This window comes from Podarcis muralis, chromosome 5 (genome assembly GCF_964188315.1).
Source record: "Podarcis muralis chromosome 5, rPodMur119.hap1.1, whole genome shotgun sequence".
NCBI classification, from domain to species: Eukaryota; Metazoa; Chordata; class Lepidosauria; order Squamata; family Lacertidae; genus Podarcis; species Podarcis muralis.
Window position 1 is genome coordinate 64,795,574 of NC_135659.1, and position 24,828 is coordinate 64,820,401.

General features: G+C 44.1%; 1 protein-coding gene across 1 annotated transcript in view; it reads left to right on the plus strand.

Moving 5' to 3' along the window:
- C5H6orf132 (chromosome 5 C6orf132 homolog) overlaps positions 1-24,828 on the plus strand; it is a 42,930-nt gene that overhangs the window by 13,188 nt on the left and 4,914 nt on the right. The window contains exons 2-4 of the mRNA XM_028734479.2: positions 2,940-3,055; positions 18,002-18,077; positions 21,463-24,487. Coding sequence (XP_028590312.2) covers positions 2,940-3,055; positions 18,002-18,077; positions 21,463-24,487 — 3,217 coding nt within the window. The remainder of the gene's footprint in view (positions 1-2,939; positions 3,056-18,001; positions 18,078-21,462; positions 24,488-24,828) is intronic.

Genomic DNA, 24,828 nt, shown 5'->3' on the forward strand with positions numbered 1-24,828 from the left:
TGCCGCCGCCACTGTTATCAAGAAATTTGATGTTGCTGGTTTTAAAGTGTTTTGTTCCAATGTCTTTTAATAGAAGTGAAATTTTGAATGAGTTAATCTATCAACATGTTTATTTGGGAGTTCTGCAGATTTTGATGGGATTTATTCCTGAATATGTGTGCGTAGCCTTAAAAAATTATACAGTAATGGATTAAAACTATACCCCAATTAATCTGGCAGCATTTTTAAAAAAGGAGTATTCTTAGTAAATATTATTGGGAAAACTTAATATTGAAAGTGGAATTTTGTGTTCACTTTCACAGATGAGGGGACCCTTCTGTGTCCTCCATTCTGCTCATATGTGGCAATCATCCACAAACATAAAGTATGCTTCTTGTTTTAGAAGTTTTCTTACATACAAATATTTGGAGGGAAATCAACTGATTTAATCAACTAAGTAGCTAAAACTCATACCAATCCAATTGGTTAAAATCTTACAGCTCTTTTATCTGTTTCCATATCTCTTGTGATATTAGCCAAAGTCCCTTAAGCTGGGACCCATAAGTCAGATAATAAAATGCAAAAGCAAACACCTTTCTAGTACTAACAGAGCGATAATGTGATAGTTTGATGCACCTGAATGGAGGAGCCAAGTTGTGCCCTAGGGCTGTCCCTACATTTAGGCACAGAAGGGTGACCTGCCTTGAGGACCAGATTTGGGGTAACATTAAATGACAGCCATTTGTCAACGATTGCTACCTTGTTTATTATCTTCTTGCCACCCTCTCAGTTTTCTGCCCCAGGCACCAAAACGTCTCAACCATCTGCATTCTGCACCCTCTGAATTGTTTCCTGTTCCTGGCTTTATGTGTACCTCCTCTGTATCCCTCTCTTACCTTGCCTGGCTGCAGCAGTGGCATGAGGAAGAGCCACTGCAGCTATTTGTCTTGTCTAACCTGGGGCTGGTGCCCAGTGGATGATGCTCTGTTTGCCCAACGAGTGGGCTGTGCAGAAACATTTCTACTGGTAATTATGAAGGGCGTAGGTGTCACCACGTGCATAGTTTCCTAATTCTTTCCATTCCTCATTGCCGTTCTTAGGAAAGAATGAAGCAGCCAGGCAAAGAAAACCCCGGCAGTTTCATGCAAAGCCTCACCCTGTACCTCCTACTGTGTACTCTATTAAATTCACTGAATGGAGAATTCACTTGTCTGAGAAGAATTCACTTGCTGTGTTTGGTGTTTGTTGCAAAGGCACCAGACAAAAGGCATTGCGGGTGCTGGCTGCAAAGCTGAAAGCAGTGATATTCTCAAGCAACACTGGGGACTTATTGTCCCTCTGTGGCCTGTGCCTGAATGATAAAGTAACCCAAGGCGCTTGTGTATTGAAAACAGACTCCCTGCCCATGGGGGTGTGCAGCAGCGGGGATGGTGTGGTTAGCGACACATTGCTTGCGCTCTGGCACAACAGTCCCATCCCTTCTCCTGCCAAAGCCTGTCAGCCAAAGGCCACCATTTGAGGGCCACTGAGAGCAGAAGCTGGTCTATCAGCTAAATCAGCCATCTGCTTTATATGCTAGAAATTGAATGGGGGAAATAAATGAAAAGTATTTTTTACCAAATTTTCACCAGATTCCTTGTTCTCATACTTAAAAAAAAAAAAAGTGGGGTGTTCTGGAGCTTGGCTCTCAGAACTCCTTTTTCTGCTGCTTTTTGTGCATACATGAGACCCAGCACAGCATATAGAATAATAAGAGTACAGTATTTTATTTCAGCAGAAGGTACCTTGGTGAGAATCCTCCTTCACAATGTTGTGTGTGTGAATGTGAATGTGAATGAACCTGTGATTCTAAATATTGTTGGACTGCAACTCCCATCATCCATGGCTATTCCCCATGCTGGCTGAGGCTGATGGGAGTTGGAGTCCTACAACATCCAGAGGTCCACAGGTCCCTGCACTAAGTGACCTTCAGGAAGCCACTACCTCTCATCCTAACCTCCCTCACAAGAGTTGCTTAATGAGTTAACTTAAGCTGCTTGAAGGAAAAGCTAAATGCTAACAGGATACCTGAGAACAGCAACAACATATGAAAACAGCACCATTTATGAATGATAGAAGTCATACATGCATATTTAGAGATTGTGGCTACCTTCAGTAATATACATGGGTGGACTGCCAATAGTATGCAACCATTAGTCACAATTTATACCAGTGCAAGCCATTCATAGGTGACTGTTGAATTTGAACCATTATATATTTTAGGAATGTAGCTGAGAATATGCTTTTTAAAGTGTTTTTTTAAAGATTACATTTTTAAAATGTCATATTTTTTTGGATAGCACTTTTATTATTTTGCTGTATGTATTCTTGCTGGCATGGATATGCCAGCAACACATTTGCAAGCACATGTCATCTATCTATCTATTCTATGGAGAGCTCAGTTGATGGCAGCTCTAGGTTTACATTTAGTAGCAAACTCCTATTTGCTTCTGCATAGTGTGTCAAATGGCCCTTAGGTCTTCTGCAAAAACCTATGAAGAGACCCTCAGCTCCAAGGGATTCTGTAAATCTCAGGTGCTTCTGAATTGTTGGTGCCCTGATGTGCCTGTTATTCTAACAGTCAGTTCGTCTGAGATACTTGCTTTCCATGCAAGCAAACCCTGAACATCCTTGGGCACTCTGTCAAACATAACAAGCAGGATCCGTTTGCAGGGGACAAACAAAAGTGGCTCCAATATGGAGCAATGCAGAAGAAATTACAGGCTTGACCAACTTAAATTGTCGTCTTGATAGCTATCTGATCCAAGATACCCATTTAAACTGTGACTCATGGATTTTTACATAAACTCATGGAGTTCTGCCCATTACCCTCAAGGTGATGGGGTTCGCGACCACGCCTTCAAAACAATGTGCGGTTTGTTTGCCTTTTGTTGCTAACTTGCTTCTCTTTCTTGTTTCAGGTGAAGTGGATGGCATTTATTATGGGGATAATCGCTTTGCTTCAGTGACAGATTCTGGAACAGCAACACTTAAGCCACGTCCAAGAGTCCGACCTTTGTTGACTTTCTTACCTCTTGTGAGTATTTGCTATGTGTAGCAGGTTGGTTTGGCTTTAGTTTGTATGGTATATATGGAACGCAGTTGCCATTTTGCTTCTATATAATGAGACGCAATGTAAGACAGAGGCGGGCAGAAGGTAGATTGGGATCCATTGCTAGTTTGGGGGTGACTTGCAGTAGATCTTCTGATGGGGCACTTTGAGTGGTGCCCCGTGCCCCTGAGGTTTGGTCAGCAGGCCCACACTAAAATAGAGAAGGGACAACCATATACAACACCTTGAGCTCCTTAGCTGTGTGGTAAACATTTTTGAGTAGGATGCAGTCAACCAGCTTACTAGGTGCTTACATGTACACTGTGGAAAAGTTACCACTTATTAAATGATTGCTGTGTCTACGTATGCTCACCAGCACACTGATCCAGTAAAAGCTGTTACTTAATGTTCTGCTTCAGATGGTAGGACATGGGCTTAAAAGGCTATCATGAGTGGAGAAATTTAAGCCACTGCAAACGACGTAGTATCCATACTTTCCTAACTTATCTCGCAAAAGAGAGAGAGAGAAAACACAAATGAAAAGTAGAACTGATGGAGAACTTCCTGGTGATGGTGCCCAAGGCAGAAAAGGCTTAGATGAGGTACAGGGAACATTCTCAGCATACATTCAACTGGTTCTCAACTTGGTTGACTGGATCTGCACCTTTCATGCAAATGCAATGGAAATCATTCTGGGCCTTGTGCTTTGTATGCGTGTTGAAGTTTTCCCTGTTGGTTGTGTCACAGCTTGGTAATCTTGACTTCAGTGACGCCTCAAATTAATCAAATGAATGACTAATAGACGTGGGGTGGGGGGAGAAGGAAAAAGCATAGAAGAAGGAGGAAGTGTGAGCAGGGATACTAATTTTGTAGATGAAGTGGCAAAATGAACATGAAAACTGTAGCCCTGTTCAGGTTTTCTTAAGCTGGACCTGTGGAGACAGTCCCACCACCTCCTTCAACTTTGACCTTCTCGCGTTGAGTGGGAAGGTCTGAAGGAGGATTATATGTATGTTCTGCTGAACACCATTACAATCCTCCACGACTCCATGAATACAATTTAAGAACTGTAGTCATCCCTCAATTTGAGTAATGATCATGCAGTGCATATGCTGGATGTTTCCTAAGGAGTAAGAGTGCTACTCTCTGAAGTTTACTTTTATCCAAGTGTGGCATGGAGAAACTTTATGGACTATATGGATTCTATGATTCTTCTCCAGTGCAAATGTAAATTCAGAACTTGGCACTGGGTGCAGAATTTGGTGTGCTTTCCCTTTTGAAACCCCCCCCCCCATTTTTTCTTAATTTTCATAATTTATACAGGTCTTGACATTATAGTTCCTTTATGCTGAATGCTATATTTTTTTAATATGCAAACTGCACAGCCTACGTGATTAATTGGCTGTTCCACTTCATTTGCTCTTTTTAACAATACTTTTGGGAACACAATCCCAGGGGTTCCTTGGTTTGTATTGTACTCATTTAATTTGTGTTGGGCACCAGCATTAGATTTGCTGCTTCTGGAACCATGACAACAAGAAGAAGCTGGAAATAGCATACAGTATCTTATTTCAGAGACAAATATTTAAGATAAATCAAGCAGAAATGCTGTGTGGTACTAAGTTTGCTATAGTTAAGTTGGCTGTTGGAGGGAGCAGACCAACAAATGCATTTTCCTAGTGAAATTTTAGTCTCATTTCCCTCTTTAGCTAACCAACCAGACAGACGTGGGTATCAGAAAGGGTTAGTGAGTGCTGGAGACCATTTAATTCTTGAGTGACTTATCCCTCTGAGACCCATTAATTCCACTTGTCTTCAAAGACCACATTAATACCACACTTTAAAGCACTATGATACTGTTTTAAATATTCATGGCTTCACCCAAAGAATTCTAGGAACTGTAGTTTAAGGGTGTTGAGAGTTGTTAAAGGTAAAGGTAAAGGTACCCCTGCCCGTACGGGCCAGTCTTGACAGACTCTAGGGTTGTGCGCCCATCTCACTCAAGAGGCCGGGGGCCAGCGCTGTCCGGAGACACTTCCGGGTCACGTGGCCAGCGTGACAAAGCTGCATCTGGCGAGCCAGCGCAGCACACGGAAACGCCGTTTACCTTCCCGCCAGTAAGCGGTCCCTATTTATCTACTTGCACCCGGGGGTGCTTTTGAACTGCTAGGTTGGCAGGCGCTGGGACCGAGCAACGGGAGCGCACCCTGCCACGGGGATTCGAACCGCCGACCTTTCGATCGGCAAGCCCTAGGCACTGAGGCTTTTACCCACAGCGCCACCCGCGTCCAGATTGAGAGTTGTTAGGAGGCCCCTATTCTCCTCCCAGAGCTACAATTTCCAGAGCTCCCTAGGAGGAGTGAAATCACTCTGTGAACTGTAGCTCTGTGAGAGGTGTAGGGTCTAAGAACTCTCAGCACCTTTAAGAAACCACAGCTTCCAGAATTCTTCGGGGGAAACCCTGACTAATTAATGTAGTATCACAGTGCTTTAAATGCATGGTGAGAATGTGGCCTAAGATGAGACCCATTAATTCCCCTTGCCCCTCTAAGATGAGACCCATTAACTGTTGACATTCTAAAAGCTCAGAGACAGCAAGAGAGTTTCCAGCTGCTGCAAAGCCTCCTGCCCTTTTGCTCAAGCAGTCCCTTCTCCCACCCTTCTCTTCAGTTCTGCTGACTACAGCAAGTACAAGAGAAGAGGCTGGGAAAGCACCACTTCTGCATATTATCCTGATAACACCAGTTTTTAAAACTGGTAGGCAAATAGCATGTTTATGATAAGAAAGTCTGTGCCTGTGTGGCTTTGCAGTTATAGACAGAAGGCCAAAATGGATCAGATAATTTTGTGTGTACGTGTGTGTATCAGATTTATCAACTGTTTGCCAGCCAGAAGCTGTTGATAAAATAAAATGGCATAAAGTACCAATGATTCAGACTCGAAAAACAAGATTAAACGCAAAAATACAGACTCTAAGACTGAGCAAATCTTGGAAATAGTTTTATTGTTTTATAACTATTTTAAGATTTGCTCAATTAATATTCCATAAATGACTAGGTAAAGGAAAACCAGCATAAACTCCTTCGGGAGTTGGCTAAAATAACAAGATACTAGCTGCCTGTATAATTTCTTCTAGACTAGAGGAGATTCCCATGATTTTGGAAAGTTCATGTCTGGGGGGAAATGAATCCTAAGCTAAATTGGGGTGGCTTCACATGCAATTTTGAATTTCTTATGCTCTATGCAGTGCTTATCTCCATGCAGAGAGGCACACATACTAAGCAGAATTCCACACCTGTTTTTCATTATGTGATTTGCCAGTGTCATCTTCAGCTGTGCTCTGCTAAAAACAAACCTGATATCCTGCATCACATATGGGCCTCTTGAAGTAGTGGGAGCGGCATTTCTCTGGAATTGTTATCCAGAATTGCTCTTAATCCAGTGCAAAGGCAATCTCTACTAAGAGCTGGTGGATCCCAAATGCATGTCCATCACTTGATAACTGCAGCATGTGTGAAAGGCCTGGCAAAGATCAAACGCCCCCAGTTGGACAGCCATAATGCTTTTCCATGGAGTCAGTTTGCACATCCAGCTGCAAGTCAACAAGTCGTGTGTTTTGTGATATGAAGACAGGATGCCTTGAATGTTCACTTCCAGTTCCTAATGCCTACCAGACAGACATGTGTTCAGCTGGATTCTGTTCCTTCTTGTGTTTCTTTAACTGAATTGTCCATTGAATAACTGCAATACCAAGAAGTGGTGCTGACTAGAGAAATGGCATGGGAGGGCATTATTAGAAGTCAGTGACGTTGAACAGATGGCTCCAAAGGCATCATTAAGTGGGAGGGAATATCATGGCTCAGGTGTCATTTAGGAAATAAAAGAATGAACTCTGAGGATGCCTCACATAATGCTGCTGAATGAAATGGAAATATTTCTGCATACATTTTGGGGTGAATTCATGCATGCATTTCACTTGGGGACTGCCCACTTGTTTACACTGTTGTGGAGAGAAACCACAACTGTTTCCCTTACAAGCATTGTCATGAAATAGATCCATGTTTGCTACATCAGAACTTACACTTTGACTACAGACACTTGAAGTTAAAGTGATAAAGAAATTAGGCGACCTATTTTTTTGGTAGAAGACCACTGGATTTTGAATCACATAGGTTTGACTAATTGTTTTGATTTGGGGGGGCAGTCTCTGAGCTCTAAACTGCATCAACACAATTCCTTTCCCGCTTCCTGCAGTCTTTAGCTAGTTGGGTGGGAAGCTTCAGGGTCACACATCAATGCAAAGGTGGGGATGACAAGAACCATTTGTTCTTTCTGGGCTTCCTGTGGAACCCTGAAAAGGTGGTATGCATCTTCCCCCAACAGTGAAATCTGCAGGCAAGTGCATATAACAAATCTTCATTTTAAAAAAGCAAAGAAAAACAGCCAGGAAATGATCCAGTTTTGCCTACAGGAGTGGCAGAGGGAAGGAGTGCTTAGCTCCTGCCCTGCTGTCCATTTCTCTACCCAAAAGCTCCCTGCCCAACTATACTGCTCCCCACTACCTGGGAGGGATCTAGATATGTTTCGATAAAGGTAGGAAAGCAAATGGGGGGTTTTGAACAGGAAGATGAGTGGTAGGAAGCAGCTAAGCTTGCTGCTACTTTACTCAAACCGTTTCCCCAGGCTACTTTCCACTTTAAAAATAAAATAAAAAATGCTGGGGCTTCATTATGTATATTTTAATATACATTGTTTGCCCTTGAAGCTCAATTTATCTCACTCTGGGAAAGATGTGAGCTGAGAACATTTCTGACCTATTCACCCTGGTGTGGAACAAAATAGCAGCCTCCTCCCATTGGGCCCAGAGATATGGGAGTGATGAGAAACACTCCAGCAGCTCCCGTGCTGATGAGGTAACATAAAATTATCCTAGTGTGGTTGCTTGAAGGCAAAGAGGACATCATCCTCAATTAACTAGGAAGCTTATGTGTAATGTGCACGCCCAGCGTAATTTGAAAACACTTTTCCACCACCGTTGCCAGAAGACAAGGTGGCCAACCAAGTGTTTCGGTGAGGAGGACAAGTGTGGCGGGCATGAGACTATTCATCCTGGGCAGCAGAAAAGACTAAGACTGGCTTTGCTCAGGAGGAATGACAATGCCTCCCTTTCTCCATATGCCAAACCCTGCATTTTTATCTTGTGGGATAGGTTAGGGTGAAAGAGGGTGACTGTCCCAGGGGAACTGTAGTGTAATTCTATGCATGTTTACTCAAAAGTCACTGTGTTCAGTCACTGGTAAGTGTGTTTAGGATTGCAGCTGTAGTAAATAAGCTACACAAATAAATAATAAGACCTGTGCCCCACTGCTTTCCCTTGGAAAACTCGCTCTTTAGCAATAAATCAGACCAAATGGCAATCCACAGAAAACCTGATTTGTTCCAACTTTGTGGTAAAGAGTGGGTTTCCGTGAGGAAAAGTGACAGTGGAAGTATGGATAAGCTGTAAGCAGATGGTGCTGTCAGGCAGTGCCACCGCCTGGGTTGGCTGTAAGTAAGAAGGCCTGCAAGTGAGCACTGGCTGAGAGCAAACTGAGGTTGGTGGAGCAGTGCCCCATTCACTCTAATGGACCAGTTCACATTGGTTTCAGGCAGATGCTATTCTTGTGAGCATGTATCTCGAACACCACAAAGATTAAAATAGTGGCGAAAGGAAGGGGAAATCCCACAGAGACATATTTGATGCATCTGTCCTCAAACTCACCCTTCCAGAAGATGCTTTTGTTTACAAAGAATGGCCACGTAGCTTCATTTCATGCATTTTTATGTAATGTGCAGTTAGGCTCTTCAGCATTGGGTTAAAGGGATAAGTGAGCCTAAAAAATGAAGTACGTGAGCCCAAGCCCATGTCTCCAGCCATGTATAAATTTGAAGCTTTCAAAGCTCCAAGCCCTTCCTTTAGACAGACATTGAGAGCTGTGCAATTCTGTCTCAGAAAGGAATGAGGGTTTGTCCAGCTGCCATGGATGTAGGTATGAGTCAATATTTGAACTGGCTTAAGAACTGTGTACACCCATCATTGGATAGAAGCCCATCCATATTCCTTTGCTTTGAAAATAACCCCCTGTAAAACTAAAACTTCCTTGCCACGCCCTGTATTGAACTTGGCATGTGTCTTGCGTCTGCCAAGTCTCTCACCTGTCTCACACATGCAGAGTGAAGCATCCAGGAAGCTTTTTTTTTCATATTTTTGTGAGAAATGAATTGTGTTCTAAGCAATGTTTGCCGGAGCATGTCTTGGCCAGCATCTGTAGCTGCAGATTTGCACAGGGCCAGTCTGCTTCTCTTGGGTCCCCTTGTGCATATCAGTTTGACTCATCTGTGCTCTGCCATCTCCTATGCCTGTCCCACCCCCCACAGTGCCAACCTCTGCTCTGTAAATCAGGTTAGGTGAAACCTGCTGACACATTGATTATTATTTAAATCTGCTCTCTTTTTTTTATAGAAGCAACAGCAACATCCTGCTAGTCGTTTGAAAATTTACTTGGGGCTTTTCACTGTCACTTTTGTGCCCTTTTAATATTGTTTTTAATAAAGCTTGAAAATGGGACTGTTTTTATAATTTCATTTTAAACTTTTTTGCCTTTGAGCCTTTCTGTTGAAGAATACCCTAGGTATAAATAACAAAATTAAGAACAACCCCTTGTCCCACTTTCTGCATATCCAGAGTTTCTCCTTCTACCACTTTGCTCCAATTGAAGGAGGAAGAGTATATGTAAGAGGAAGCAATGATATAAAAACTAGATTGGAACTTGCCAGATTCTTTTTCCAAAAAGAAATAAGAGAAGGTAGTTACTTGCATTACAATTAAGTAAAATAAGATGGGAAGAATGATGCTGCAATAAGCCTAAGCCATAAAACATTTAGAAACATTAAAAACAATGGAGCTAAAACCATAAAAACTTAACTAAAAGCTGGAGGGTTTGATTAATGCTGCCATCTTGTTTCTCCTCCCAGTTACTTGCATTAAGAATCTGGAAGCAGGGGGCCTCATGGGTCTGCCTAGTTCAGTATTGCCTTCCATGACTAGCAGTTCTTCTGTGTTTCAGGGAGGGAACATTCCCAGCTCTAGCTGAGTGAGGTTTTCTGCACGCAGGGCATGTGTTCTACCACCCATGATACTTTGGCTCTTCCCCTTTAGCGTAGTGATGGCCAAACATTAGAAGCAACCAAAAAGATGGGTTTCAGTGGCACCAGTGAAACTATGTGTGATCCAAGAATTGTGGCCTAGCATCCTTGAGTGCATGCCTTGGGTTGTATGCCACAGTTACATGGAACAGCAAGGTGTCTTTAGGCCCGTCTTGACACTTACGTTTGCGGGCCACGTGTTTGTTTTGTTGATTTCTGTCTCATTTTCCTTTACAAAATGGCCCAAAGCAGCTGTGAATATTGCCTCTGAAACTTCATTCAGCAGTGAACGTTACACTCTCTCAATAATAGTAAAACAAGACATCCAGTTCAAAAGACATCCCAAAGACACAATGGAATAAATATGTATCACTGCCCACCAAAATGGCAGATGGAGATGGAGCCAGGCAGGCAACATTTGGACAAGGGGAAGATTCAGCTGTCTTGGTCCATGACAGAATGGGCCCTGCCTCTTTTACACAGCCACCATACTTCCACAGAAAGAGGGGATGCAGAGAATGCCTCTGATGGTACATATGTGACAACGAGGGTCTTGTCTTATCCCGGTCCAAGGTGTATTCTACTCCCGAACATCCATCACGTAGCTTTTCAGTATTGCTATTAGACTTGTCCCACAGCGGATGGTTGATGCATTGAATTGCTCATGATTTACATTCTCCAAGCTTGAAAAGCTGGTTTTAAGTCGCCCTGTGTTGTGAAAGTGACCCTTGATGAGTCAGATAAATGTAAGGGTAAGGCTGCTCCTGCTACTACTGCTGACTCTTTATTCCACAGCACTCTCTAAAATATGAAGGTGACAAAGGGCTTACAAGACATATCCATGAGGAAATGACCAAATGATGAAGGAGGTGTATTTCTCAGTGGTCCCTAGAGAGCAGCTCAGTGCCAGGGATCATACTTTTCAGTTGAATTACCTAAAACCCAATTATTTTTTTTTAAGCTTTTCATGGTGATCACTTGCTCTGTTGTTGCTGGGTGGCTCTTTCTTTCTTTCTTTCTTTCTTTCTTTCTTTCTTTCTTTCTTTGGCACTTCCAGACTGTTGGGATTGAGTTTCATCATGGAAGAAAGGTAGTCTAAATTAATAAAACAAATAAAAGCACTCAATATGCGGTGAACAGCCTTCCTTGGCACAGCCCACAATGTTTTAATGGAGCCAAGTTTAACTGTTCCCATTGCGGGGGGGACGGGACCCATCAAACAAACCTCAACCTTGGCCTGGAATAATGCTTGTTAAATATTAACAGAATCTCTTAAGGTTAGCTTGAGAATTTGAAGTATTTTTGTGTTCAAATGTGTGTGCGTGTGCAACACTTGGAATTGTGAAATCAAGGGTCATATTTCACTGTACAATCAATAACCTTTTGTATGGGACTGCAGGTTATTTTTCAGCAAACTTTTATTTATTGTACTCTTGCAGACTTGTGGTTTGTATCATAACTTTCCTGTACTTTGAAGTGAAAAGAAACTTAATTCCTGAGTAGCCAGAGTTTCTTTCTTTTTAAAGAGAAATCCAAGGAATTTTTCAGAGCTATGGTGGTTTGGATTAAAGTGACATCCATGGTTTACAATAACAGTATTAGTTCTTGGAGCATCTTAAAGACTAACAAATATTTTGAAGTATAAACATTCATGGGCCAGAGGCCACTTCATCAGGTGCATGCAGTGGCGTAGCGTGGGGGGTGCAGGGGGTGCCGGCCGCACCGGGCGCAAATCTGGGGGTTAGGGTTAGGGGGCGCAAATCCACGGGTTAGGGGGTGCAATTTACTTGCCTTGCCCTGGGTGCTGACAACCCACACTACGCCACTGGGTGCATGTTGGTCTCTATAATGTTGGATAGAGACAATGTGATGTTCTAGAATAAAAGTTAACCCTTTGAAATAATGCACATGCGACACCTGTGCTTAATCCAAACAGCTTTGTCATGTTTCTATTCCCCATGGTTGCTGAAATTAGAAATGTGGTAGAATTATACACGTGCAAAGCAACAATTCCTAAATACAGGCATAATTTTACAGCATAAAAAGGAATCCAGATAGAAGGTCCTAGTGTAATAATAGATAACAAAGGAGAAGAGACTAAAGCATGGATGCCAGCGGAATTTTTTTCAGTTCAACGCTATAAACAATCAGTCATAACTAGCACCACAGCATGTCTACTATTTCTGGTAGATCTGGTGACTGAACAGCGTTGAGACCTGGGTAGACCTGGCCTCTGAGAAACATGTACCATTTCAGGTCTATCATCTTTCTTGTTTCTCAACAGTTAGACATGCTGTCCATCCATGAGTCTATCTGACATCCAGATGATGCCTTTCCATTCACAGCTGAAACTCTCAGTTCTTTTCCTCCTTCCCCTCAGCCCTTCCAGCCTTTAATTAATTGTCCAGTTAATACAATCAACTGCACTACATTACCCTTTTTTAAAAAAACCACACCAGAATTTAAAATAATAATAATACTGGATTACACTTCAGGGCTTTTACACACTGCACTTCTCTCTCTTCTCCTTCAAGCAGAATTAGTATAATAACACTGGATTACTTTGCAAGGCTGGCACAATAATCCACATTCTCTCTGACACAGCTCCACTTTCTGTAATATGGGTAAAATAATCATGGATTTTGAAGTGGTTTGCCCATTGTTGTAAGCCAGAGTTATGCTGGCATGTTATACTGGCTCCTGCAAAGGAGCTCACACTCACATAGCTCCTCACCAGGCTAAAAAGCACACGATAGCAGCAACTATGTCAAGAACTGGCTTAGTGGTCCATCTGAACCCAGGATCATCATCAAGGTCTCTCTTCTTTAACAACAACAACAACCTGCAACCATAAGACAGATCCGTGTGTTTGTGCTTGGTCATGGTTTGGCTAAGCATTGTATGTATCTGTATTGGTAAAATCGTTTTATAAAAAAATGTTTACAAACTCAGTGATGGGAAACCTTTCTCTCTTTTTTACATTTCATTTGGCATGAAATAAGACTTAGATTAGAAATATGGTTCCTTTCCTGCTACCTTCTGCTTTGGGAAGGAACCACAACCTTCCAGTCACAGCTTCTTTTATCATTTTCAGTGCATTATTATTATTAAAATCTATACCTCACCCTTTCCCTCTAAGGAGCTGAAGGTGGCAACATGGTTCTCCTTCTCCCCATTTTATTCTCACAACAGCCCTGTAAGGTAGGACTTGAATCCTGGTCGCCCAGGTCCTAGTGGCTTATGCTAACCACTACACCACATTGATTCTCTTCAATGAGGAAGCACTTCAACCCATAAGGTGCCAACTAGAGCAAAGGGCTGGCTGATGCTTTACTTCTTAATTTCAGTGGTGCCACACTCACCACACTGAACGTGTGTGTGTGTGTGTTTGTGTGTGTGTTTGTGTGTGTGTGTATATTAGCACTGCAGCAGCCAGCATAATAGAGATCATCAGCATCCCCATATCTGAAGAAGTGTGCATGCACACGAAAGCTCATACCAGTAACAAACTTAGTTGGCTTCTAAAGTGCTACTGGAAGGATTTTTTTTATTTTGTTTCAACTACGGCAGACCAACACGGCTACCTACCTGTAACTAGCATCCCCATGTTGGTGTAAGATGTTCCGATTTGGTGTGTCTGACACTTGCAAACAACTTTACATGAGAATTGACTGACTGAAGCAGGAAGTGTAGTGTTGGTTTTGGGGCGAGAATGGAAGAGGATCAAAGCATCATTGGGCACTTGGTTGAGAGGCATACCTTATACAATCGACTCTGCTAACAGCTCCAGACTCTTCCCAACTTTGAAGCCAGAGGCATTTCAGAGCTGCAGGATTTCCTTAAAGTAGGGAAGTAATGCTTCTCAAGCCCGCTAGTCACTGCAAGCTGAACCCAATCCTGCTATTCGTGTTCCTCTGTCCCAAAAAAATGTATAGCATGGGCCTAAGCAGGTTAGACATGCGGGTGAGACAGGTTTGGAGGTGTGTGCCAAGTGAATCAACTTTAGGCTTAATAATAGTTTCAGGTACATGAATACAGAAATGGTAGGTAGCCTTAAAATATAATGAAAGACAGAGGGTTGGCTTTGGTCTGTGACAGGCATGTGGGGAATGAGGGCAAAAGCTGAAATTGGTGTGAAAGATTTGTAAGAAGAGATAATTTCAGAAGAGGGTGGTTCCACAGCAGAGAGCAGGGCAATGGGAATGAGGAATTATGTGCACATTTTCGTAACGCCTAAGACATTGAAATTACTAACTTTTTAAAATGATAAAACAAACAAACATTTTCAAGTTTTATTTACAAAACTAGTAAAGTTTAAAAATATGCACATTTTCATAGCATGCAGTTAACACTGTGAAATTGAGACTACCAGATTAGATTTAAAAACAAAACTTGCCACAATTTATTACTGGCAAATGTTTTCATTCTGCTTCCACATTATTTGCAGGCCTACATAGGTTAGAAGGAAAGCTTTCCTCAGTTCAAGTTCTTTGGCCACACAGCTATTTCATTGGTTAGTAGGTTGTGGCCACTGCAAGGCAGGATACCATGACGTTTGTTCTGGTCTTCATCAACTGGTATAGCTCATTGCTTTACCAAAAAAGAAAGAGAGGGAAGGGAGGTTGTCACAATTTATCTGCTCTTTGACGTTCTGGTTTGAGTTGTATAGGGTGGTGTGTCTTTGGTTGCAGTCTCCTTGAATGATGAAAACTGCTCAGTGAAAAGCACAGATTTTTGGCTTAATAATTATCAGAGGGTGTATGCCTAGCAGAGCAGTTAAAAGCCCTTGAAACGAAGCAGAGCATTTTAATGCCACCAGTAAGAATTCCCATTTCCTCATTATTTGTAAGAACACCCAGTGTTAAAAGAATGCATGAGATGATGTAGAGTAAAAGCATTTTAGTGAAAAGCATCATAAGAGCACTTCTTGTTTTCCTTGAAACCGGTGCATTGCACTTAAGATGTCCAAAAAAGAGGACAGAACAATACAAAGATTTGCATAGTGTTTACATGTTAATTCATAGGTGCACATTTAGAAATAATTACTATAATTTAAATTCAAATAAAATACACCTCATCATAGAGACATGGTGACCCATGTTCTTGCTGGGGCTTCTGTCTGGGTGCTAAATGTTGATGGGCATCATCAAGACCTCTGCTGCTCTCTCTTCTTAGAGTTCTCGGTCTTTCAACAGGACTTTGATCAGACAGTCCCTCAAATAGAGAACATCCTCAAATAGAGGCCTTCTGCCAGCCTTTCACATAGACATTGATCTTCTGTAAAGAAGGACACAGGGCTTTTTTCAGCTGGAACTTACCAGGACTCAATTCCAGCACCTCTTAGGTGAGCACCATTGCCATTATAAGAGAACAAGGGAGGGGTTCATGGTGCATTCCGGACCTCGTTTTCTAGAAGGACATGTGGCCACCCCATATAATGCTTCTATCTAGTGGTCCCTCTCTGGTTCACACCAATGACCAGGGAACATGGTAGGATGAAGCGGCAGCTTGTGCGACATGCAAAGGTGGACTTTCTATGATGAGCACAAGTGTCTCCAAGAGGGAAAGGCACCTGCATTCTCCAGGCACACTTCTGGCATTTTCAGCTGTGTAACTGTGCTGAACTTGCTGCACTGGAAGCTACATTACGTATGTGTCTTAAAAATAGTGTGGGTGCTTAAAGATTTTCCAAATTATGTTTGCACCTGGGACTGCTTCATTTCTGATATGATGATCTGAGCTGTGCCTGTGTAGTAAAATAACAACTCTTGCCTTGATCAACTCATGTTTGCAGACACTGTGGAGTGTGTTGCCCCATGACTAGTAGTGGGGCAACTATAATACAGGGGTAGGGAACCCATGGTCCTCTAGATGTTGTCATACTGCAGCCCCCATCATCAGTGATTGTTGGCCATTCTGGCTGTGGGTGATGGGAGTGGGAATCCAACAACATCTTCAGGGTCCCAATTCCAGATGTGAATTAAACTGCTGAAGGAATGGTGTTGATGCAGGTTCATTGCACTTGGGTGGGGCAGAAACTCAGTGCTACTAAATAAGTCACTGTCCCCAAAAGAAGGAAGCATGACTTCAACTCCCGACACTGACCTCCTTGTAATTTAGATGCATTAGTGTAGGCTCAGAGAGTAGCAGAAGCATTAAATGCCTTTTTTTGTGGAATGATGGCAATAGTGAATCACCAGTGGAGAGGCGAGTTGAGTCCAATTCCATGGGGCTGGATTCCAGCAGAATCCCTTGTTCAGCGTTCTGGGCTGCTAAGACTGCTTTCTGGGAAAGAGCAGAGGAATTCATCCAGTATAGCCCAATATTATCTTGACATTTTCACAAGCATTGCAGACAATCTAGGTGATCAGGCTTAGCATCCTGATCCAAGCCAAGCTGCTGTGCAGGGAGGTTCGCCTGACACCTTCATTATATGCCTTTAGGCACCAGGCAATAATGTTCCACTTTGGTTGGTTGACATTCAATGCCCTTTTAAAATGTGTTGGGACAGGGGTTATTGGGTTGTTTTTGTTTTTATTTTAATTATATATTTTGTGTTTTTATCCTGTGAACTGCCCTGAGACCTGCGGGTATAGGGCAGTAAATTTATTATTATTATTATTAATCATAGTCATAAAGATCAGAGGGCAAAGCCCAGGCCAACTGCGAACTCTGCTTTGAGCTTTGCAAGGGAGCAGCCTACAAAGAGGGAACATGGCCAGGGGGGGTTTGCACTATCATGAAAACCATTTTGTAAAAGGGGGACCTTTTGACTTGTGAACAGAGCACATCTGGGAACCAACTTAGCATATTTCAGATCAATACATGAATCTGTTCATTTTGGACTAGTGTTGGAGAACCTGTGGGCCAGATCAGGCTGCCAACCAGGGGTCAGCAAACTTTTTCAGCAGGGGGCTGGTCCACTGTCCCTCAGACCTTGTGAGGGGCCGAACTATATATTTGGGGGGGGGGGGATGAACGAATTCCTATGCCCCACAAATAACCCAGAGATGCATTTTAAATAAAAGCACACATTCTACTCATGTAAAAACATGCTGATTCCCGGACCGTCCACGAGCCAGATTTAGAAGGCGATTGGGCCGGATCCGGCCCCCAGGCCTTAGTTTGCCTAAGTTTGCACACCAGTCTCAGACCTGAATTTCTTTTTTCTCTGATGGGAAACTTGAAAAGACTTTCTGAGATTAGAGCAGGGGAATTCAAAAGGGTTTGCTCCCAGCTGGGAAACTGGGAGACAGATTGCTTCCTGTACCCATGTGCTGTATGTATGTAGCTGGGCTGAGCATGTGAGCCATATGTATGTCTGCATGAGCATATATGTACTGTGTGCCATGAGAGGGATTCAGCCCTCTGAGGGATATCTATCCTGCAATGTGGTCCTTCAGCTGAGAAAGTTTAGCCACCCCTCCTTCAGGTCCTTTTCTTCAGAATTTTGTCATGTTGCTTAACGCTTAGCAATACACCAATAAGCAATTTACAAATATTTGCAGTGCAAAATCAATAAATAGCAAATGCCAAATAAATAACGAATTGCCAAAAGCCAGAGAACCATACATCAATGGAATTGACTCCTGTAATGCCAGGAGATGATAGATGTAGATAAATAGATTCTGGTTTGCTTTGAAACTGAAGCCTGTTGTTTGCCATGTGCTTAAATCTCTGAATGTTTCTGCCTTCCACCACTTGTTGTTTATGGTCTTTGAAGTCTGTTTTCCCAACGTTTTTCAGAATGCTCAAGAGCCTCATGGAGTGGCTGTGCCAACGCCATCAGTACCAGAAGGCTTTGAGGAAAAACCAGCTCTAGGTAAGATGACAGTTGTTAAGATGACAGTTGTTAAATCAGCAACTCTTGCTTTGCACATGTACACCATTGAATTCAGCTTGTCCCAGACCTTTGTACTGATGATCTTTTGACATCACTATTGACTTCCTTACAACGGCAGCACAATGACACACACTGTGGTACCGCACAGTCATAGGGACACAGAAGCTGGAGTCAGGTGATTGGTCCACCCACCTCAGTTTTCCCAGTACTGTATTGATGTATGGAAGTGAGAGCTGGACCATAAAGAAGGCTGATCGCCAAAGAATTGATGCTTTTGAATTATGGTGCTGGAGGAGGCTCTTGAGAGTCCCATGGACTGCAAGAAGAACAAACCTATCCATTCTGAAGGAAATCAGCCCTGAGTGCTCACTGGAAGGACAGATCCTGAAGCTGAGGCTCGGGAGGCAGTGGAAGACAGGAGTGCCTGGCGTGCTCTGGTCCATGGGGTCACGAAGAGTCGGACACGACTAAATGACTAAACAACAAACAACCTCAGTGTTATTGTCAACAAAGACTTGCAGTGACTTTGCAGGATTTCAAGCAGGGTTCTCTCTCAGCCCTACCTGGAGATGCTGGGGATTGAACCTGCAAAGCGAATGAGATACCAAAGCAATAATGAGCATTTAAATGTGGCATCCTGTTATTTTTTATAGCAGGACATTTTTAATGATCAATTAAAAACAAACCAGAAAGCACTTTACATTTATTTTAAAATATTCACCATTAGTTCAGTAGTTTCTGTTAGAACACGTTCCAGCTTGAGAACTTGTAGAAATCTATGCTGAACCTAAGTCCGACTCAGAGTAGACTCACTGAAAGCAATGGACTTAAGTTACTCATGATGACTAACTTTCGCCCATTTGTTTCCATAGGCCTACCTGGAGTATCACTTGGTTGGATATCACCCAAAATATTTAGTGTTGCTAACAGGAAGACAGCTTGGCACCGAGTTAAGGGCAGCTATCATAAAGCTGAATCAACCTCTTCAAGAGCACGTTCAGCTAGTTCCTGCAGTCAGGCAGCCATGGCAATTATCAGACATATTTAAAAATATAAAGTTACTTCCCTGTTAATAAGTCAGTCTTGTTTGCTACAGCCGCATATTCACTAGGAAACGGGAAAGTATTTGTCCTGCTTGTTTTGATATCAGCCCAGGAAAAAGCTGCCAGTCTTGCAGGCTCCAGTATCTGTTCCTGCATTGGGAGGAACATTTCCTGGACACCAGCTATGTGGAGTGCTGAATGTAGTTTCACAGAGCAGCTATTAGAAAAAAACCATTAGATTCCCATCGAGATTGCTTTGCTGGTTGTTCTAGAAAATCCAAATGTAGCTGTTACAGTGGTAGATGAATGTTTCTGTTGGGTCACCACCCAGCCTACACAAATGGTATGTTGGGGGCTGTTTAAACCAGAGCATCGACAGATGTGCCAGTCACCTGTGCCAGTCACCCTAAAATTAAAGCAGCGATGTTTCAAATCGGAAGGTGATCCAGCACCGGCAGCAAAAGAGCTGAGAAGAAGCAGTTTCAGGAGAAAACTGGTCATTCAAATGACTCCTGGGTTTCCATAATGTGTGGTTTTGCTCTGTAGCTCTAAACTAGATGTGACTTGCTCAGTGCATATTTGCATTTACTGTACAGGTTTTTAAAACTGCAGATAGCACTAGCTGGGCAAGGGTACTCCAAAGCAAACAGCATATTTCGTGGAAGGATCTTCCCCAAAACTGCAGCAGGGGACGATAGACTTCAACTCCCTCTCCTCACCTTTTGCGGTCCCAATAATCAGCTCCCACCCCCTACAGCTGATCTTGTTTTCATTTGTAAAAACCTGCTCAATTAGATGTAAATGTCCATTTAATGAACTACATCTTGTTTGGCCCTTACTCTGCCTCAGCAAAAGAAACAAGGCAGTTATCTAATTATCTGGGAGGTTGCATAGCTCAGTTGGTTACAGCGTGGCGCTGATAACACCATGGCTGCAGGTTTAATCCTCATATGGGGCAGCTGCATATTTCTGCATTGCAAGAGGTTGGACTAGATGATCCTCAGGGTCCCTTCCAACTCTATGATTCTATGGTTTTTTGATCCAGATGATTGAGCTCCCTCCAGTTACCTGCATAGACCTCCTTCGCATGCACAGGAGATTCTGAACCACATGTGAGCACACATGGTTCTCTGGAATGAGACAAGAACTGCTGTGTGGTTGCCATGTTACTGATAAAGTTTCCCTTTTGCATCTCCAATTTGTATCAGTTTCAGAATCTGAAAGAGTTTCTGAAAACTGATAAAAGCTATTTAGTTAGAAAAAACTGTCAGGGACCAAAGCAGCCTTCTCAGTTTCATGGAATTCCAAAACTTATCCAGTGCCCTCCATCAGCACAAGAATTATCACTTGCATAACAGAACTCAGCCCCCTCTCCTCTCCCTGCACACACCCTGCATCAGGGGTGCCAACATGAATAAAATATTGTGGGGGCCCCACCCCACATACTCAATCATATGGCATAGTGTACACACACCATTTGAATGGGAATGCCTATCAACTTTGTGCGTGCTTGGCCCCCTCAAATATTTTATTGTGGAGGCCAAAGCCCCAAGGGCCCCTAGGAGTTGGCTCCTATACCCTGCACCTTCCCCAAATTTGCTCCAAAGGGTTGGGGGGAACCCCTCCCCCCCGAGGGGTGGGGGAAGGGAGATCCAGTACGCAATTGCCAATCCTTGCGCTGACAGAATGAACGCTCACTCCTCCGATTGTGGGTGCCCTTTGCAGGACCGCGTTTAGCACCCCCGAGCCATGTGAGACTTGCCAGCTGGTTGTGCTGGCCCACCCCTCTGATGTCGCAGTTGTTGGGGGTTCCCACCAAACTCCGGTTCAAATAATCCAATCAGCGGCTTTGGTGGAGGTGGGGCCAGCCGAGCAGACCGCGAGTGAGCAGACTTCACTCCGGTCCGCTCAAGGTGAATAAAAGGGGGGCGGACAGAATGTGTTACTTAGAATGGAAGGATGGATGGAAACCAAAAGTAGAAACTATTATGAATGGACTTGTATGATTTTATGTCTGTTTCTTCACTTTTCAGTGAAAGGGGGCCATGTTTAGGGAAGCTTTTAATGTTTAATAGGTTATTGTATTTTAGTGTTTTATTGGAAGCTGTCCAGAGTGGCTGGGGAAACCCAGCCAGATGGGCGGGGTATAAATAATAAATTATTATTATTATTATTATTATTATTATTATTATTATTATTATCCCCGCCTACCCATCTTATGAGTCTCTCAGCATTGCCTAAAAGAAAATGTTTGCCTGCCTTAATGTTGACTAAAATGAGAGGCCACCTTAACACCACTGTCTGTGTTGTTTTCTCCCCAGGACTAGCTTCTCAGATCAATGGCAATTACAGAAAGTACAATTCGGTTCTTGATCTGAGGCCCAAGGCATTTGAAGAGAACTACTTGGATGATGAATACATTCCACCACCACCACCTGTTCCCCCTCCTCCACCACCAACGGTTGACGTACCACCACCTCCGATGGAAGTTCCACCTCCACCTCCCATGGAAGCTCCACCTCCACCTCCCATGGAAGCTCCACCTCCACCTTCTGTGGAACCCCCACCCCCACCAATGGTGCCTCCACCCCCGCCACCTCTTCCAGGAATGCCAGCGCCATCTCCTTCATCCCTGGCTCCACCTTCATTCTCATATTCCAATTTGTCTTCCCCCAGTACTCCATCCCCACCAGACTTCATTCCTCCTACTCCTCCGCCTCTGGCTTTTAGGGATGGCAAAGCCCCTCGTATGCCTCCCATTTCACCAGCGCTTCACACTCCACCATTCTCCAATGGTGTGTCCAAATGGAAATCTGAGACTGTTCTGAACCTGAGGCAGCCCGAAACCATTTCCCCCAATCCGAACCTTGCTTCTCCAAGCACTCCCACCCATAAGGCGTCACTATTGCCACAATCCAGCCCAGAGCCTCACCTTACCTTTCCCAGGTCATTAAAAGTACCTCCCCCAACTCCCGTGAGAACGTCCTCTATATCCTCGGCAGAAAAAGAATCCAGTCCAAGAGATGAGCAGCTCCCCAAGTTGACTCCTCATAGCCGACCTGCCCTGCCATCTAACTTTACTGTACGAAGTGCAGCCACGGTTCACCCAGAGGGAGAAGTTGCAGGGAAAGCCACCGTGGAAAAGCCTTCCATGTTAACCACAGAGGCTGGAAGTTCAAAACGGACATCAGATTCTAATGGCTCCTCTGCCTCCCTGCTGAAGCATGAGACACCACCAGGCAAAGAAACAGATTCTTCGGACTGGGCGTCCTCTGATGATGAAGACTGGAAGGAACGCAGCAACCTGGACAAGCTTAAGCATGAATTGTCTGCCCTGCTGTCCTCTTCGTGCAGAAAGGAAGACAGGCCACTAGACAGAACTGTATCTCCCAAGACTAAAGCCAACGTTACCAACAGCAACCAAGTTGTTCCAGATGAACCAAAACAAGCTAGGCCTGCCGTGACAAGCCCCAAATCACCAGCGGTTACAGAAAGCGAAAGGAAAGGAATCAGGCCTGCTAATACACCTTCCATGGGCAAAGCATCCCCCAGTGATGCTTCCTCAACACTAGACAACAAATCCACCTCTGTGCAAGCAAACAGTGTTTTGAAATTCAAAGATGAACTGGAAGCCTTGTTGTCACCAACCAAGGACGGGGGGCCACCTTTGGCTTTTGCAAACCTAAGACATACTCCCGAACCAAAGAAGCAAGTTACTCTTCAGTTTGGTGGCAGCCAGACCAATAGCAGCGAGCCCGGGCTTCCAAAACCCACAGCAAGTCCGAATACACCAACGAAGGAAGTGACAGAGAAAGAGCCTAAGATTTCTAGCACCTCTGCTGGCCACTCAGCACCTGACAACACTTGTAAACCCCCAGCCTCTCCTCTGAAACCAAAGAATGAACTCTTGGTTCCATCTGCGCCTTCACCAGCCTCTTCTGGCACGGCCTCACCTCTACTAAATGCATCTCCTAACACGGATTTCTCTCTTTTCCAATACAAGATGCATAGGACGAGGTTCGGTTCCATTGACAGCCTGGCTTCTGCGAGTTCTTCCCAAACGACAGAAGACGGAACCACCAGCACAAATAATAATGAAAACCAAAGAGACTCAGCTGAGCGCAGGCCCTCAGAGACATCCACATCCTCTTGGAAGACAGAGAAAATGAATAGTGAAGTTTTGGTTCACCCTGTTACAGGAGAAAAAGTAGAGAGGGGATCCCCAATGGCTCTCCTCTTAGCTGCACAACAGAGGGCCCAAAGAGGTAGATCTTCTGCCTCTGCCTCCCGACAGAACAGCTATTTGTCAGAGAGGCCCCAGTTCAAGTTATCAGAGAAGTTGCACAGCAACAGCCAGTCAGAGACTGGGTCACCCACTATTTACTACAGTGACTCCAAGCCCAACTCTGTCACGATTGTACCAAAGTCTCCTCAAAAGGAATCACTTGCAGCCTCCGAAAACAAGCAGCGTAATGGAGCAGGTATACCTGACAGCAGCAGCTTGGGCTTGTCAGAGGGGCAGAGGGATCAGAAGCCTCAGACATTTTCCAGTGCCTCAGAACAATGTGGGAATGCGCAGAAGGTCAAGGAGATGAATGTCTCCCAGAATCTTCCCTCATCAAACAGGCATGGGACTTCCATGTTAGTTCAAGGCCTCCTAAGTCACAGCAGGCAGGAAGCTCCCTTGCACTCTCTCACAGCACCCCAAAACCATGCCAAAGACAACAACGATGAGGTGGAAGAGGGTTTTGATTATGAGATCATTCCCCCTCCACCCGAGTTCAGCAACGATGCTCAAGTGGTCCCAGACGATTCTTCAAAAGGGGAGGAGAACCACAAAGCCTTTAATATCCCAGGTGGCAACCAGGCCTCAAATAAGCAACTTAATTCCAACCCTTCAAGCTATAACTACAGTAACAGTTATTCCCTGACATCCAAATCAATTCTGGAAAACAGCATGAGGCCCAGTGGATACAGTCACCATTACCCAGGTGGGAGCTACTCCTCTAGCTACCTCAGTTCCTATGACAACAGCCGTCCTCTGATCAAGAAGCGCCTTTATGTGACAGAGACGGATAGGTCGTATAGCCGGCCCACCATGTCTTCTCGCAGCATGAGCACACCCACCTCCTCCTACGGCCACAGTACAATGTCATACAACTCTCAGGCTGCGGAAGGGATGCGCAGGGCCAACTCCACTCACAGGAATGGTCCAAACAGCGCACAAGGGCGAAGGGTGTCCCTGGAATTACCTGGGAAGATGGTGACTTACAGTAATGCTGCCAGTGAAGCCATGTATAAAGGCCAGAACGGAGAGTACACTGCCAACACAGCAGCCGCTGGCAGGTATGTTCCGCTTGCCGTAAATGCAGGAATTGTGATGTGATCTGGGAGCTTCAAGGAAAGTGTTGCTGGCAAAGTGTAGGCAAGCAGGCGACAACTATAAAATCTTCCAGTACACACTGTCTAGTATGGGGGTGGGGAAATCTTTTTCAAGCCAGGGGCTCCATTCGCTTGCGGTGGGCAACCTTCCAGGGACCACCTGCCAGTAGTGGGTGGGGGCAAGGGATATGACTTCTATGTTTGTACTGTTGGCTCCACTCCAGCCGTGCAAAACTTAGAAGTGCTTATGTATGGCTCTCTGGACCCGAGGCTCTCCACCCCCGACCTAGTAGATCCAGTCCTTT